The sequence below is a fragment of the Andrographis paniculata genome, unplaced genomic scaffold (assembly GCF_009805555.1).
Source record: "Andrographis paniculata isolate CXL003 unplaced genomic scaffold, ASM980555v1 Contig66END, whole genome shotgun sequence".
In the NCBI taxonomy this organism is placed as follows: domain Eukaryota; kingdom Viridiplantae; phylum Streptophyta; class Magnoliopsida; order Lamiales; family Acanthaceae; genus Andrographis; species Andrographis paniculata.
Window position 1 is genome coordinate 5,001,114 of NW_026137602.1, and position 15,357 is coordinate 5,016,470.

General features: G+C 40.9%; 4 protein-coding genes across 6 annotated transcripts; 2 read left to right on the forward strand and 2 right to left on the reverse strand.

Annotated features, from left to right (window-relative positions):
- Window positions 1–116: 116 nt before the first annotated feature.
- On the reverse strand, window positions 117–7,190 carry LOC127262878 (exocyst complex component EXO84B). Its single transcript, XM_051291727.1, has 7 exons — window positions 6,620–7,190; window positions 5,011–5,108; window positions 3,215–4,262; window positions 1,989–2,504; window positions 1,676–1,864; window positions 1,448–1,584; window positions 117–869 (listed from the first exon to the last, which is right to left on the reverse strand). The coding sequence occupies exons 1-7, from the start codon at window positions 6,788–6,790 to the stop codon at window positions 707–709; spliced, it is 2,322 nt and encodes a 773-aa protein (XP_051147684.1). The 5' UTR covers window positions 6,791–7,190; the 3' UTR covers window positions 117–706.
- Window positions 7,191–7,823: 633 nt separating this feature from the next.
- LOC127263045 (ATP synthase subunit epsilon, mitochondrial) lies at window positions 7,824–9,551 on the reverse strand. Its single transcript, XM_051291972.1, has 2 exons — window positions 9,279–9,551; window positions 7,824–8,071 (listed from the first exon to the last, which is right to left on the reverse strand). Exons 1-2 carry the CDS (start codon window positions 9,463–9,465, stop codon window positions 8,046–8,048), a joined length of 213 nt encoding a protein of 70 aa, XP_051147929.1. The 5' UTR covers window positions 9,466–9,551; the 3' UTR covers window positions 7,824–8,045.
- Window positions 9,552–9,759: 208 nt separating this feature from the next.
- On the forward strand, window positions 9,760–11,896 carry LOC127263044 (uncharacterized). The gene is made up of 7 exons (XM_051291970.1): window positions 9,760–10,201; window positions 10,379–10,441; window positions 10,644–10,780; window positions 10,861–10,898; window positions 11,032–11,077; window positions 11,198–11,404; window positions 11,520–11,896. The coding sequence occupies exons 1-7, from the start codon at window positions 9,876–9,878 to the stop codon at window positions 11,696–11,698; spliced, it is 996 nt and encodes a 331-aa protein (XP_051147927.1). The 5' UTR covers window positions 9,760–9,875; the 3' UTR covers window positions 11,699–11,896.
- Window positions 11,897–12,013: 117 nt separating this feature from the next.
- LOC127263043 (protein MANNAN SYNTHESIS-RELATED 1) lies at window positions 12,014–15,204 on the forward strand. 3 transcript variants are annotated; one of them, XM_051291967.1, is made up of 6 exons: window positions 12,014–12,614; window positions 13,046–13,190; window positions 13,316–13,389; window positions 13,907–13,992; window positions 14,086–14,650; window positions 14,835–15,204. In XM_051291967.1, exons 1-6 carry the CDS (start codon window positions 12,486–12,488, stop codon window positions 15,111–15,113), a joined length of 1,278 nt encoding a protein of 425 aa, XP_051147924.1. In that variant the 5' UTR covers window positions 12,014–12,485; the 3' UTR covers window positions 15,114–15,204. The 3 variants fall into 3 exon arrangements, with proteins under 3 accessions (XP_051147924.1, XP_051147925.1, XP_051147926.1); XM_051291968.1 differs by having other exon boundaries at window positions 13,319–13,389; XM_051291969.1 differs by having other exon boundaries at window positions 13,049–13,190.
- The last annotated feature ends 153 nt before the right edge of the window (window positions 15,205–15,357 follow it).

Consider the following 15,357-nt stretch of genomic DNA (forward strand, 5'->3'; position numbering starts at 1 on the left):
CCCCTCTTAATCCGCCGGTTCGGGTCAATCCGAAATCCAATTTTTTTATAATTTTATTTTATTTTATTTTTTTCCTTTTTACCGGTATTTAATATGATACAATAAAAATTCAAATGTTAAATATTTAAAAATCTTATTTACAATATCGATAATATATTCAATACCAATGTATGACAGACGGGTATATGATACACTACTATTTTATACTATGAGGAGGGAGGCTGGGGCGCTCTAGTTTCCCGCTAAAATCGAAATCATTTCTTGAGCTGGGCTGGGCTGAGCTGAGCTTTACACCGCCGAAAAAACAATAATGGATCAAAGTTTTTAATTCCACTTCACCGCGTCGCGTCCTCTACTGCTGCTCCTGTGAACATCATACATCCATCATGTACACCACACCACACCACACCACACCTTGGACCAAATCTTTCCTCCCACCATACCAAACAAACAAACAAACAAAAACAAATCCAAGCAATCTACCGGACCCTATTATTGCCTGCCTTTTTCCAGCGAGAGACCCCCTCCTACACTCTAAACAAACAAAACAAAATATACCGCAAAACTAGTATTAAACCAAAAGAAACCGAAAACAATAAAACTGTTGGTTGAATAAGAATGAAAAACACGGCAGCTTTCTTTGATACATCATGTATAGGTGTAGCAAGCAGAGCAGGGAAATCCATCCTTTCACAAAATCACACTCTCAGGAGCTGCCGTGAGATCTAATGGAAGATATCGACTGTGCTGAAACTGATGCAGTTGGGCTGTTGGGATCCCTCTCCCCATTAGCACTCTTCCCTCTTCCACTCAGCCTCTCTATGGCATCTTGGCAGATTTCATTAAACCAATCGTCTTCGGGAAGTGCACTGCACCCATCCAAACAACCTAGTCAACAACAACAAACGCATACAAGAACAGCCAGCTACCAGTTTCCCTCAGCTGGATCCTTTTTTCTCCATTAAAATAAAATTAAATTTCTATTTACAGTATCTTTTGCCTGGGTCTCATATACCAACATCTCTATCAATGCCAGTCCCCCATCCTACTACAGTTCACACTAAACTCCACCACGAGTCTAAAAGCCCGAACTCAGAGATTTTATCAGCAGTATTATGTCCAAGACTAAATGATCAGTAATGGGGTCAATCTGCACATTGGTAAGCCAACACCAGGCGACTGGTACAAATAGTCCCTACATGCATACATTGGTATTGTTTCTCCCCGAGATGTTTAATATGGTATTTTGACACCCTCAATTATGTTTTAAGTTACTGAAATTAGTCTGTTTAAGAAAACTGCTTACCGTTCAAACCAATATCTCACGCAAGTCTTAACCAATTTACAAGTGGAAGAAGAAACACACAAAAACCAAAAAAAAAAGGTAGGCAATAACAGAAAAGTAAACAGGTGCGTGCAGGTTATATATGCCAATATAATGTTATACCTATATGGATCCATGCCTGTGGCTGCAAAAGCTGCCATTGCTTTAGATATGATATCATTTATCACACGATGCAAATTCCTAGACAGGTAACGGCCTTGTGAAGCAAAGCACATGACAAATTTCATGTCCAGATAGAACTGCAAGAGTTGATCATGTACTTATGTAAATATATGAGAATAGGATGAAAATCAAACAAGTTATTGCAATGGGGATTTCAATTTTACAAACCTGCTGTAGACCCAGAGGACCTAAAACTCTAGGTCCCTCCTCAATATCATCCCAAAAAGTATGGTCTTCTGAAAGCCACAGAATTACAGTCTCTGTGAGCCTCATTAACAATAAAGTAGCAAACCTTTCCCTTCCGACAAACATATCAGCTGCTAAGCCAGCAATCCTATTCAGCTTTGCATAAAGCTCCTGCAAACACAAAGAGTAAATTAATATATAAGAACCCACATAGAAGTAGCATATATTGAATCCATAAAGAATCTAGATGGCTTGCCTAACTTGCACAAAGCAACTTGCAATTAGATAGGGATACCTGGAATATTGGAGATGGGAACCACTCTATTTCATCTACATTGCCATCCACGTTTATATACATATTGGCAGTTAGATAACTATCACCTTCTTCAGTAAAAATAAGATCAAGAGCATGTTGCCGGCAAAAACTATCTTTCAGCCTATCGACAGAACCAACAAGCCGCCTCTTCCATTCTCTTTGCTCAGGATTACGAGTTTGGCGATCCATGGGCCTTCTACGAGTATCATCCCTGTAATTCACCGGATTTAATGGGGATAACTTCATGGCTGCACGTGGCAACAGCTCATCAGCAAGCAAAGATGCATTAGCAAGCAATGCCATTTGCTGTGCTTCGGTTTCAGCCATCCGAACAATTTTATTTCCTGAACCTTCAAAATTTGCCTCTTCTTCCATGGATCCAGGTAATGCTTTTATGAGCATACTTACATATGAATTGAAAACATGGAACAAGCCATCCAGTGTTTTACTTCCCAACTGTAGACTTAAAAGGGGTGCTACATCTTCAAAATAATCCTGTGTGGGAAACCAAAAGGTGTTAAAACCAGCTTCAAGATTAAGACCATGTGCTAAAATTGATACTCGTTACCAAGAAGTTGATAAATGTTGTTGACACATACATAAAATGAACCACAGAAAATCCAAGCAAGTAGTTCAAAATACAGTTTTAAAACCAGAAGGGTAAAAGATGGGTTTACGAAAATGAAGTCCTAAAACAAGACAAACATCAAAGATTTTGCATGGATTTCACCCACAACTAGAATCAACTATATGCCTTGGAAACTATAACAGTTTGGCCATATTCCTCCATATTCAGAGCATAATTTCAACAAAAGACAAGACCATAACACCTAAATATTGTTGTGCTGTTGCATATTTCATAAAATGATCTCTTTATAGTAGCCTTCATCTTATATTTCCCTTTCATTATTTACACAGAAAATAAATAAATACAACCATACATCACAAGCCATGTGTTCTCAGTCTACCATAAAGATCCCCAATTAGATTTCACCAATGACTTCAACTGATAGAGCGACCACATCGACAATAATCGATTAGAACAGAAAAGATCCAACGCCTAGGAAACTGTTCATGTCTACACATGTTGTTTAGGGCAATGTTAACAGTTTGACAATCAAATCCACACTCGTGAAGCAGATTTCTGATAACATAAGTGGAAATGACCATGAATCATGCCTGCAATCAAGACAAAATGAATTTACCTGGACCATAGCATTAAACCGATGAGCACTGCTTGAAAGCTTATGCTGATGTGAAATGCCACCCATAGCAGTATTGGTCCTTCCAGACAGATGAATGGAAGTCGGTGGATATGTTAACTCCCAATCATCAGCAGCAGCTAATGCAGCTGTGCTTTCTTCAATTCGCTTCAGATTAGCATCCAAAGCTTGTTCGACACTAGGCCTGAAGTGCTTCAGAAGCACAGGACAAAGAGAAAGACCACGAGCTTCCAGTAATGAACAGTGCCCTAAGGCTATTTGAACACATTCTGCAGCAGATCTCAGACCCCCGGCAGCAGCAGAGGACGATAATGCATGTCTTTTAACAAGAAGTGCAAATGATTCAGTCTGCTTTGTTGCCCACATCACAAGCTCAGATGTATAAGCTGTCTCCTGCCCAAAAATAGACAAGGAATCACTTGCTGCTTGAGCAATGGCAGAGAAGACAAGCTGTGATAGTGCTGCTGTGTATGCTCCTCCATAAGAGGTGCTCGAAGGACGAAGGCTCTGCATATTGTACTGATACCTCTGATAATGAGCATTGAGAAGTAAACTATGAGCACGAGGACCATCACCGAGCTTCTTGAGAGCTGAGATAGCTGCTCGAAGCTCTGCACCCCGTGTGGAAGGCTGGCAGGCAGCTTCAGCAAGCTGATCAGATAGCTTTTGCCTGTGTTCAATTATAGCAGTGTGAAGTGACTGAAGAATGGCAGGTGCCAGTGTTTTCTTATCTTTTGCTTCAGCCACTATGCGCTCTCCTTCATCAAGGCTGGCCAAAGCTTCATCTGTTCTTCTTTCAGCTAGCAGTACATCAAGGAAATCGGGAAACTCTGTTGACCATTTCTCTATATCAGAAAGCTCTCTTACTTCATCATTGGGCAAACTTGTGGGAGAACCATCAGGAATAGCATGAGATAAAGAATCAATATTAACCCCTTCAGACAAATTATGAATTAGGGTTGCTTGAGTGGATAGCAAGTTTCTCATAGACGAAAGCTCACCCTCTAAATCAGAAATTTCTTTAGATGTCCTGCAGATTTAATCAGAAGATAAAGTAACAATCTAATTTAATTATGTGAAACATGCAGCAGATGGGATTAATTAAAGAAATTATTCCATTAAGACATGTACTGAAAAATATTTGAAACCAAAAGAAACCTACTCATAAAAAATTAATGGTGCACAAGAAACGATGAACTAATTCTTTTTATTTTCAGAGGCGTCGCTGTTCTGATATTAACAGACATACAGTAGCATACATAATGATTCACTGCTTGGCTGCCAGTATGAAAAATTTAAAGAACCATATTCAATCCAACTAATTAGATGCTATAGTGGGTAATTTGTTTTGTTTCATATTTATTTTTTTTGAGGCAGTCTTTTGCAATTTATAAAATCATTCCAAATAAAAAAGGGCAAAATGGTCAAAAGAATATCAAAATTACACCATCTAAAATATCGTGCAAAAAATAAAACTAGCAAACAAAATGGTACCGTGGTAGTATTCTTTAGATACTCAGTAGACATTACAAATGACTTTAAGATAAGATATATGGGCAATGATCAATCTTCAAAGGTACATATGTGTCTATTTGAATGCTTATATGCTTATAGTGGTGTTTTCAAAGAGTATTAGAAAGGTTGAATAGTCAGTGAAGCACACTGTTGATATCTTATAGCTTGCAACAAAGAAATCAACAGCACTACAATAAAATTAGACTAAGGGCAAATAAATAACATTTTACCACTGCCCATTACATCATAACAAAATAACTCACCGAATGAAGGCTGTATAATTAGCATATACACTTCGACGCATTTCTTCAGCAGAAGCTCTCTTCAGATCCACAAGATATGAACACAATTGTCTTATTTCCTGAAAAACATATTCATATATCAATATTTAGCATTATATTCATTTACGATGAAAAGTGAGATAACCATACAGGGCTGAGGTCAAAACTTTGTATTTATTCTTAAGTTTAAGATAAAATTAAAAAAAAAAATTAATTAAGTTAAATTAAAGGTTGAGTAAAGACTAGTAACTGGTGTTTCTGCACATATTGACTTCTAGTCTTACTAACGAGAGTCATGGCCAGTAAGTGGTGTTTCCACTCAAGTAACTAGGTCAAGAAAGTACAGAATCAAGTGACAAATTTTAATGTGTCATTTGCAATGGTCAAGTATTGCACCAGACCAGTAGAATCCATTTTTCTGTTAGTAACCACAAATTAGGTAAAGAATAGATGGATGGTGAGGTAAATCCTTTAAATATAAATCAAAAGATCGTCATAAGAAATTTCAGTGTGTTTGTGAATTCTACAATCCTTTAAATATAAATCCTTGTTCATGAATTCTACAATCTATCTACAGTAAGATGGCGTTCCCTATAGGCTATATACTAAATCCAACACCTATTTTCATTCTAAACATTACATTTAATTCCATTCAAAGCATTACATACAACAGTTGTTTTTAATTTAAAACATCACAACACCATTTAAAATAAATAAATAAATAAGTATTCACATCCAAAACTCAAACACAAATTACCTACAGCAGCTTATATTTGATTAGATAAATCAAGAGGCCCTGATATTGTTTGGATGTGTTTTGAATGTTTAGTTGTGTCTTAGATTTTAAAAACGATAATAACAATGGAAGAATGGTTTTTTGATGTGATATTTTGAATGGAAAAAATCTTTCGGTATAGATTGCATAGTGCAAACTAAAGATAAAAATACAAACAAACACACCATAGGCATTCCATCTTCCAAAACCATCACCTTTAGCATTATTTGTCAAACAAAAGTGTCTATGTCTTATTGATCTGAACCGTGAAGTATCAAACCTTTTGGATTTCACGATAACCGCCTATTTTAATGAATAGTCTCTTCAAACATAAGAAGATTCTGTAACCTAACCGTAATCTCACTTATCAGACTCCGAGCACTAAGCTTTAAAACGCTCAGTTCAATCACACTTCCAACAATTATAAGACCGTAATACTGCTTCACAGAAAAGAAAATGGTACTCTCATTCCATATTAGATTCAGCTTGTCAACTTTCCAACAGATAAGTTTTCTATGCCTCCTCGTGTTAAAACAAGGTATTATCCTGAAATTTCATCTATACTTGTTTGAGAAGCAAAAACATTCAACTGATTTAGAGTTTTTTTTTTTTTTTTTTAAGTTGCGGATTAAAATTCCCTCCATTAAACTATGAGGAAGAAAAAAAAAAGCGTGGATAGCCCCAAGGTTACGTTAATAAGTCAGCAAGCAAAAAACTTTCCGATTAATTAGAAGGTCCAATATTTCAAGTTTGGGTCGAAGTACAGAGATGAAGAAAGATCATCACAAGATGAACCAGGATGTATAAAAGTTGAACCTTTTCGCCGAGGGAGTGACATTTGGACTGCACATATGCATCGGCATCGAATTTATCGGCCTTGAAAACGTTGAGGTTTTCTTCGAGTTTGGCCCCTGCATCTTTGGCGTTTCCCTTTGCGGAAGCAGCGGAGTGCGATGACCTTGACCGAGACGATTTCGCGGAAGCCATAACCAAGTCGGGGTGGGGTGCGCGCAGAGAATTAAGTAGGGAAAAGAAACTAGGAAAGCGTTGTAATTCTCCGGAGAGTGAGATCCAATCCAATAGGCAATGCTCCTCCGGCTGCGAGAATCTAGGCAGAATGAAATTCGGAAAAATGATTAGAGGTGAATGAATGAATTGAGTGATTGATTGATGGATTGGAGTTGGAGTTGGGGTTGGAGAGGTTTGCCAAGCCTGGCCAGGGACAGGGAAGGAATAAATCAGTACTCCATTATGGGAATGGGGGGTTTGGCGGGTCGGGTCGGGTCGAGTCGGGTTGAGACGAGTCCAGTCCAGGCCAGGCCGCCAGCTCAGCTCATCTCATCTCATCTCCTAATAAACTCGCAGGCTGCTTTCTTCCCTTGCTTGGTTGGACCTTGCTGGCAAATTCTCTCTTCTCTTTTTTCATTCAAACATAAACAACATAAGCAAATCAAAAGGGCTTGCTTGGATATACATGTGTATGTTGATAATAATAACAATAATAATTAATATTCATATATAAAATTTTGATGGAGAGAGTCAACAGTCTGCGAATTGATATATATATATATATATATAAGATAAATTAGCCGTGAAAACATCAATCGAACTTCATTCAATCATCATCGTTTATACGTGAGGATTATTGACTCAGTCACAATCCGGAAGGAGGACACGGTAAAAACCAATGAATTAGCAGCATCAAAGATTATATTTTGCAGTCTTAACTGAAGGTGAGTAAATGTAGCTTCAAGGCCAAAAGTGAGAGAGAGCAACAATGACTTTGCTTTGCATAGTCATGAGGCTAACCACCACACCGCAGTTAGGTGAACAACTATCCAAACTCCACCTCACCCACCTGACCGATGCTTGTCTACCCAGCAACACCTTTTTATACGTGTACAATATAATATATGCATATATATATATATGTGTGTGTGTGTGCAACTTCCAACCTTATTGATAAATAATTTTTTTCACCATTACAAACACAGTGAATAACCTCAGAGAAGCAGGCAGCTATTGGCAAGTGTCAATGGTATTATCATAAAATCCAAGTCAATCCACTCTCATTATTCTTATTATCAAATTGGATCCCATCTCAGGCAACAAATACTGTCATTTTTGCCGGGGAATCACAGCTCACAGACAGTTTCAAACAACATGGAAACAGATCAGAAAGAAAAACAGGCTGCAGTTCAACTAGATGACTTCAAAGAACACCTGCACATTATGTCCAGCCTCATTCAGATGCATCGGACCGGATGGCTGGAGAAACAAACAAACCCATAACAAAGTTCAGTCAGAACAAGGCAGGCAGTAACTTTTTCAAAGCAAGACAACAAGTGATATCAATTCACAATGGGCCAAGAATAAAGAAAACCACATGTACCCGACAAATGCATCAGCCTAGCAAGCTAGTATGCCAAGAATCATATGATCAAACATGATTATTACAACAAGTGTTCATTGTAAGTCCCTCCACTATACCACTGAGCAAAGGCCAAAACATTTTATGCTGCTCCCCCCTCCCTTATTTTCCACAGTAAGAAGCTGTTACCATTAGATTCTCAACTGTTTCACATTTACTTAATTGTTTGCATGCGTGCAAGAATATCAAACTCTTGTCATTTGGTCCTTCACCTAATCAAAAACAATATATAATGTATTCCAATCCTATCACTCCCTATGCATGAAAGATCTGTTGATACCTAAGGCCTAAACAGCAATTCAACCCACCACACACACACACACAAAATGAATAGACACAAGATGTGATTAGAATAAATATATATATACCTCTCGATGGACTCAAATACAATTCCACAACTAAGCGCGAGGCTAGAAAGCATAAGAAAAGCTGCCACTTTTGATTAGAAAGAACTAAAGGAGACAATGACGTATTTTGGTTTGGATAAAAACTTTATAAGGATGATCATTCGCCAATTGAAGCAGGATAATAAAATCATTCACATCAACCAATACACTATTGCTGCCTGAAAAAGGGTTCTGATGAATATGGAAAACCGAAACCCAAGATGATAGATGGCATTTAATAATGTTCACTCGGGAGCAAAGAACTACAATGCAATAGAAGACAACTGGAGGCGGAAATCCTTCGAACTGCAGCGTCATATTTTGTTCTTATAGAAACGACCGAGCACGTTAACAAATTGTCAAAGATAAATGAGAGTCGATAAAGCAAGGTTCCAAAATATCAGCGCTTCGATAACCAACAATCAAAATTCTCATTATTTCTAGCATCAATAATCATGATGCACGGAGTAAGGCTTCCATTAACATTGGCCATTATAAAAAATTAACCGCAAAAGAAAAATCCGAAGGATCTGATAAAATCAGGCAAGAAGGTTCACAAATCAATCAGCAAGAAAGAGGGGAAGGGAACGAACCTTGCATCCAATAAGAAATAAATAAAGAAAGAAAGGATCGGAAAAGACGGTTCAAAGTAACATACTTGGTTTCTCAGGCGTGCCATTGACAAACTTGGAAACGGAGAAATGGACCTTCTCGCGGGTCAAGGCTTCGGATCTGTAGGGCTCCTTGAGACACTGCCTGACCATATTGGCGCAGAGATTGGAATAGGTTATGTAGGTCATCCCGGCAGCTCTCCAGAACGGAGCCGCAGCAGCGTTCGACGCCATTGCTATACGATTATAGGGTTCTAGGTTTCACCGTGGTGCGGAGGAGGAGGAGCTTTACAGGCACGACAAACTTTGTGTGATTTGATTCGGCTGCTTGCCTTCCTAATATGGACGCCACGCCACACAACACAAGCCATTTCATTTGGGCTGTAAACATTGCAGGCCCTGGTCCTCTTATCCTAGGGGCTCTATAATTTTAGTATTTAGTACTAGTTGCATCTTCTATTAATCAAACAAATGGGCCGGCCTCCATATCGGTAGTGTTTTCCAAAATATCTATTTATTTCGGGCTTCACTCCATTTTAGATTCACAAACTGCCTCGGCTCGGTGGGGAGCGGAGGGTTGTTGGCTTTGCCACTGACGGGCCGGCTGACGAGTGTGTGTGTGAGTGTGTGACGACGGAGAGACAATGGAAGCATGTCCAATCTCCACCCCCTTCACCTGCCACGGCCGAGCTACTACTGCCACGCCCACGCACCCACAGCCGCTGCCGCCCCCGCCCCAACATCTTTCCTTCCCTCGGCAACGCTACTGGAGGCCGATGATGCGTGCAAGCATGGGGGCCGCCAAAACACGCAGATTAAGTGCTCGAGCAAATGCCCAAGTGGAAATGATGCAGTACCACAGCGGAAGAGACTACTACTTAGACGAGCAAGACGTGGTGACGTTTCTTGATCCCCCAAAGGAGCTCATTCCGTTGGATCCTTCTTCATATAACCCCGCCTCCTATCTTTGGTTGGTGTAGTAGTAGTTCGTCAATCACGATGTTCACTTGTCTTTTCATCAAGTTCGGGTTGGAAAAACGTGAAACACTTTGAGAATGTTGTTTGAGATTGATTCTAGCTGAGGATATACACCTACCTATGTAGTTGGACCATGCTCAACTGTAGTTGTTTTGGTTAATTTGGTCAGGAAAAAGATTGAAGCCATCCCAGAGGAAAGGAGACATCACCTGCTGTCCCTTCTAAGCCCAAGGTCGGTGCACTGGTTTGTGTCGTCGACTATCCATGGCATTGGCATGAATGAATGAATTGACAAGGGAATTCTTAATTTTCATTCATCTGGAGTCGAATTTTTTCTGCATCTCTTAAGCATAGTTATCATTATGTTATGCCCAATTAAGTAAGTGTGAAGTGAAGAAATGGGGAGATGAATTGTTTCTTTGAACATCTTGTAGACTTATATCAATGGCCTGGGAGATAGCTGGGAGAAGATATGAAGATCCCAAGTTGGTGAACAAGAGTGCATCTAGCCTACTCTCTGGTGGACATTGTGCGAGGTCTCTGGAGTTTTGGAATTGCCGGACAAGCGGAGGTAATCTAATCTACCCCCGTGAGAATTGAGTTTGTGATTTCTTGGATTTGAGCGGCACTTACAACATTTAAATTGGGCAGCACCACTTGGAATTGCCTGGATCAACTCCTGCCAGAAGGTCATGTTTCTTTCTATAACCTGCATGCAATGCAACTGTTATTTGAGCTGTCCTACTCCTATCCTTGAGAAGTTTTGTTCAGTTTGCGAGGTACTCTAGGATTGAGTGCTGTGCTGGTTTCACTAACTTGCAGGCAATATTTAGGGGCACGGATGGCAAAACCTATGGGCGACTCATTGGTACCTACCTAACCTCAATTGGCTTGGCTTGGTTTCCTCTACGTATGAAATTTTTGGTGTTGACGGGGATGGATGATAGCGGTGGGGTTTTGTCTGTTTGCATGCCTTAATTAATCGCAGGTGGTCGATTCCCGCTCTCAGGAATCCTCAATGCGACCCCGCCTTTGTACTTCAGCGTGCAGCAGGTGAAGGAAGTTACGGCAACGGAGCAGCCTTGTGATATAGCTTATGAATTTGGAGATGGAGTTGTGAACCTTGCAGGAGCAGGAGCAGGAGCAGGAGCAGGAGAAGGAGGGTATCTCCAAGGATTAGGATTCCCAAAGCCATGTAAGTCGAAAAAGGGCAACTAATTAAGTAACTATCCTTATTGTTGTTGTTGTGCTTCTTCTTCTTCTTCTTCTTCTTCTTCTTCATAATGGTGGTGGTGGTGGTGTGTGTTCAGCAAAGCATCCGTGGCCATGGAATGATGAAGTGGTGGTGTATGTGAGGGAAGTGGGGCCAGGAGTGGCGGTGGGGCAGGCGTGGCAGGAGGGAGTGGCGCTGCAACAACTACCCAAGAAGCTGTGCAACGAGATGTTAATGGTGACTGAATCAAAAAGTGAAACAACAGGATTAGATTAGTTCCTATTAATTTTATTTTATGTAATTTCAATTTGTATACGGGCACGGGGTGATATAGATGGAGTGAATCAAGTTTCATTCCCGGATTCAATAAAATAAAAGGGATCTCCACGATCCGATCAGGGCCAGGGGAAAGAGGTTAACATTAGTTTGGGATTGAAAAGAGGATATATATGGTGTATGCTCTTTTATTACACTATTAATTAGTGGTAGTAGTAGTAATTAATGAGAGACTAACACGTCCGCACTACGCACTGTTATGGCACTGACAACCACACGGGCAGGCAGGCAGGCAGGCAGGCAGAGACCCAAGGACAAAAAGAAAAAAAGAAAAGCCAACAAATGAGGAAGAAAGGTTGTAAGTAGTAGCAATTAGTAAGAATAAGACCACTACCACCACTGCTATTAGTAAGTAAGAAAGATTAGACGAGACGGAGAGATTGGTGGGTGGGAGGAGTGCTGCGGTGTAATTTAGATTTAGATTTAGATTAAGACTAAGACAATGAGCATTGAATTGAGTTGATACCTACGGCACTCCACCCCACCTAGCTGAACCTGAGGCTGAGGCTGAGCTCCATCTTCAGCGCAATTCAATTCACTTCCCATACATACACCTAAACCCTCCAACCAAAACATACTCAAAGAGTGACTCTGAGTGAACTCGATCGAGCGGCGATAACCACACGTACCCCCATCTCCCAAGGAAAGTCTGTCTGCTCTGCTCTGCTCTGCTCTGCTCTGATCTGCAGAAGAAGAAGAAGAAGAAGCAATTCAATTGGCAGTGGAAATGGCAATGGCAATGGCACTGGCCCTGGGCGCCGATCCCAGACATGTATTGGCCGGACTCCTCACCCTCACCATGTTCCTAATACTCGCCGCCATGGTTAAACGCGATTACTACTACGCTCCTCCTCGCGTTCGTCTCTCCCTCTCTGCTTATTGCGCCGAATTGTGAATTCCTTTCAGAATACATTTTTCTATGTTCGTTCACCAGAACGTTGCTGCTATTGCTATGCTTTAATCCCAAAATAAACTTAAAATTAAAATTAAAATCAAACCGTATAGGGTTCTCTCTCTCATTTCGTGTCCACTCTGTCCTTTCAAACTTCACTTGTTGCGTTGTTAGCTATTTTTCGGATGTGAATCTATTTTGTTCCGGTCCTCCAACTACTAGTGCTACTGCTGTTTGTATGTGATTAGTAACTTACGATTGGAAGATGTTTTCTTTGCTGTAATTTAGCAAGGACGGGGATATAAGCCAGTGAGTTCATCATCAAGATGGACTTGACCGGTGTACGTACGCGTTTCAACTGTTGACTGAAAGAATTTTGTAATGTTTGATTATAGAAGAGCGCTACCACTACCACGACCACTCCCATTCAAGGTTCAGTCCATGGAGATGGACCAAAAGGGGATGACTATGACGATGGCTTTAATCGGACGCCTGCTGAGGGTTTCAACCTCAAGCCTTGCTGGCAGAAACCAGTTTTTGGTGAGTTACAAATTACCTCATCAATTTTTTTTTTCAAGTTTTCTTAACTTGGCATTAATGTACTACAGTATAAAAGATTTGATTCGTTTCGTATGGTCTTGTCTGGTCTGATGATAACAACGAAGCAGATGATGCGGTTGAATGGCGAGGCTACGTCACCTTCTCACTGACTAATGGCCCGGAATTCCATGTCTCCCAGGTTTACGTCACCTAATCACCCTAGCTAGGTGCTATGCTATGCTGTCTTAGATTACAGAATGCTCCAATTGATTCCCCTCCAGATCGATCTTGTTTGTTTGTTCTGTGAGAACCTCTGCATATTTCTTCATTGATTATCATCTTCGGTCTTTTGATGGGCATTCCCCAGCATTTTGGGTTTATGGATTATGTTGATCCTTGATGTTCATTCTTCAAATATAAGGGGAGTATTTTGAATCCAACCATAAACTTGGCTCCAATAATACTGATGATTGCTGCTGCTTAAGCAGCCACCACAGAAGTTCTGCATTGTAGATACCTGTGCTGCATGCTCTTGGTCTTTACATAACAAACTCATTACTACTGCCTGCTTATTTTGTCTTTAGTCTATGGAAAGCATGCTTCACCCCATCTATCACTTCTACTTGTGTCCTCATTAATGAACATCTATCTTCGGATGATCTTTTGGGCGCCCTAGATCTTCCATCTCAAACTAACATTGCCCTCACCGTATACAGATTGCTGATGCAGTGGTGGTTGCAAGATATTTACGGGCTGTGCTTGTTATCCCAAAAATTAGACAAAGTGCTACCGGTGATGATAGGTTAGGCAGGCGACAGCAGTGTGTTGGGCCATCTCTAACTTTTTCCCATCTGTGACCACTTAAGTACGCACTTTCTCCTTGTGTAACTTTCAGGGAGTTTGAAGATGTCTACAGTGTTGAAAAATTCATAGAGAGCCTAGAGAGCGCAGTCAAAGTTGTTAAATCAATGCCTTGGGGGGTATCGGGCCATAATCTTACAGTGGTGAAGGTTCCTAATCGAGTTACCAAAGAATATGTAGCAGAACACATCGGACCAATTTTCAGAGCCAGGGGAAATATAAAGATAGTTACATACTTCCCTTCAGTGAACATGAGGAAGAACAATAATGTGGAGCCGGCGGCATGCTTGGGCATGTTTGGAACACTTGAGCCCCAGAGAGAAGTTGGTGAAGTGGTTGAGTTGATGGTTAACCGCCTGAGGTCGTCGTCGAATGGAGGGCAGCTTGTGGCAGTGGACCTGAGAATGGAAGTGTTGGAGAAGAAGGGGTGCCGGCAACAGCTTGGCCCGCAGAAAAGCTGTTATGGGGCGAAAGAGGTGGGAGTGTTGTTGAGGAACATGGGTTTCGACAAGGGCACGACGGTGGTGTACGTGACACAGACCAGATGGCACAACAACCTCTATGCTCTCAAGGACCTATTCCCAAAAACCTACACAAAGGTAACTAACTGCTACTGTTATTATACTCCCAAGTGGCCGTGGCGTGGCGTGGCTGTCAGGCTGTGTAGTTGTAGTAGCTGCCTGCCTGAATATTGAATGCTCTAATCTAATCAAAGAACCTGCTTTTGCTAGTTTGAATCTGATGCAACTAATAAGTCCCTGTTGATGATGCTTGGTGCTGCAGGAGTCTATCCTGCCCATGGAAAGAAAGGAAGGGATTCTGAATTCTGAGGCTTTGGAGAAGGCAATTGATTTTTACATGTGCTCGGAGAGTGATGTTTATGTTCCAGCCATATCGGGGCTGTTCTATGCCAATGTGGCTGGCAGGCGAATAGCGTCTGGGCGGACACGGATCCTTGTCCCCCCAGCAAACATTCACATTCCTGCTCCTGCTCCTGCTGATGAATTTTTGTCACCATACGTGTCAAAGAAGAACCACATTGCCTATTCCTGCTTCTGCTGAGTTACACTAACACACACTCTACACTACACTACACCAGACTGACTGATTTGCCTCCCTCCCTCCTCCTATAATGAAAATTACTTTTAATGTATGATTTCATGCCCCTGTCTCTCCCCCTCTGCCTCCACAGAGAATCTCTTAACAAGCAAGCAATCCTTGCTGCAATTAAAATTGAATATAATGGCTGACTGGGGAATGGAATCTCCATGACGAGTTTCTCTCTCATGCCACTTGTAACGGAGGC

Coding starts and splice junctions, on each gene's coding strand:
- LOC127263043 (XM_051291967.1), top strand. CDS start 12,486: ATGGCAATGGCAATGGCACTGGCCCTGGGCGCCGATCCCAGACATGTA. Junction 13,191..13,315: donor CTGGCAGAAACCAGTTTTTG/GTGAGTTACAAA, acceptor ATAACAACGAAG/CAGATGATGCGGTTGAATGG. Junction 13,390..13,906: donor CGGAATTCCATGTCTCCCAG/GTTTACGTCACC, acceptor CACCGTATACAG/ATTGCTGATGCAGTGGTGGT.
- LOC127262878 (XM_051291727.1), bottom strand. CDS start 6,790: ATGGCTTCCGCGAAATCGTCTCGGTCAAGGTCATCGCACTCCGCTGCT. Junction 2,505..3,214: donor GGTTTAATGCTATGGTCCAG/GTAAATTCATTT, acceptor TTTCCCACACAG/GATTATTTTGAAGATGTAGC. Junction 870..1,447: donor ACAGGCATGGATCCATATAG/GTATAACATTAT, acceptor GGATGGGTGCAG/TGCACTTCCCGAAGACGATT.
- LOC127263044 (XM_051291970.1), top strand. CDS start 9,876: ATGGAAGCATGTCCAATCTCCACCCCCTTCACCTGCCACGGCCGAGCT. Junction 10,781..10,860: donor GAATTGCCGGACAAGCGGAG/GTAATCTAATCT, acceptor TAAATTGGGCAG/CACCACTTGGAATTGCCTGG. Junction 11,405..11,519: donor ATTAGGATTCCCAAAGCCAT/GTAAGTCGAAAA, acceptor GTGTGTGTTCAG/CAAAGCATCCGTGGCCATGG.
- LOC127263045 (XM_051291972.1), bottom strand. CDS start 9,465: ATGGCGTCGAACGCTGCTGCGGCTCCGTTCTGGAGAGCTGCCGGGATG. Junction 8,072..9,278: donor TGGCACGCCTGAGAAACCAA/GTATGTTACTTT, acceptor TTGTTTCTCCAG/CCATCCGGTCCGATGCATCT.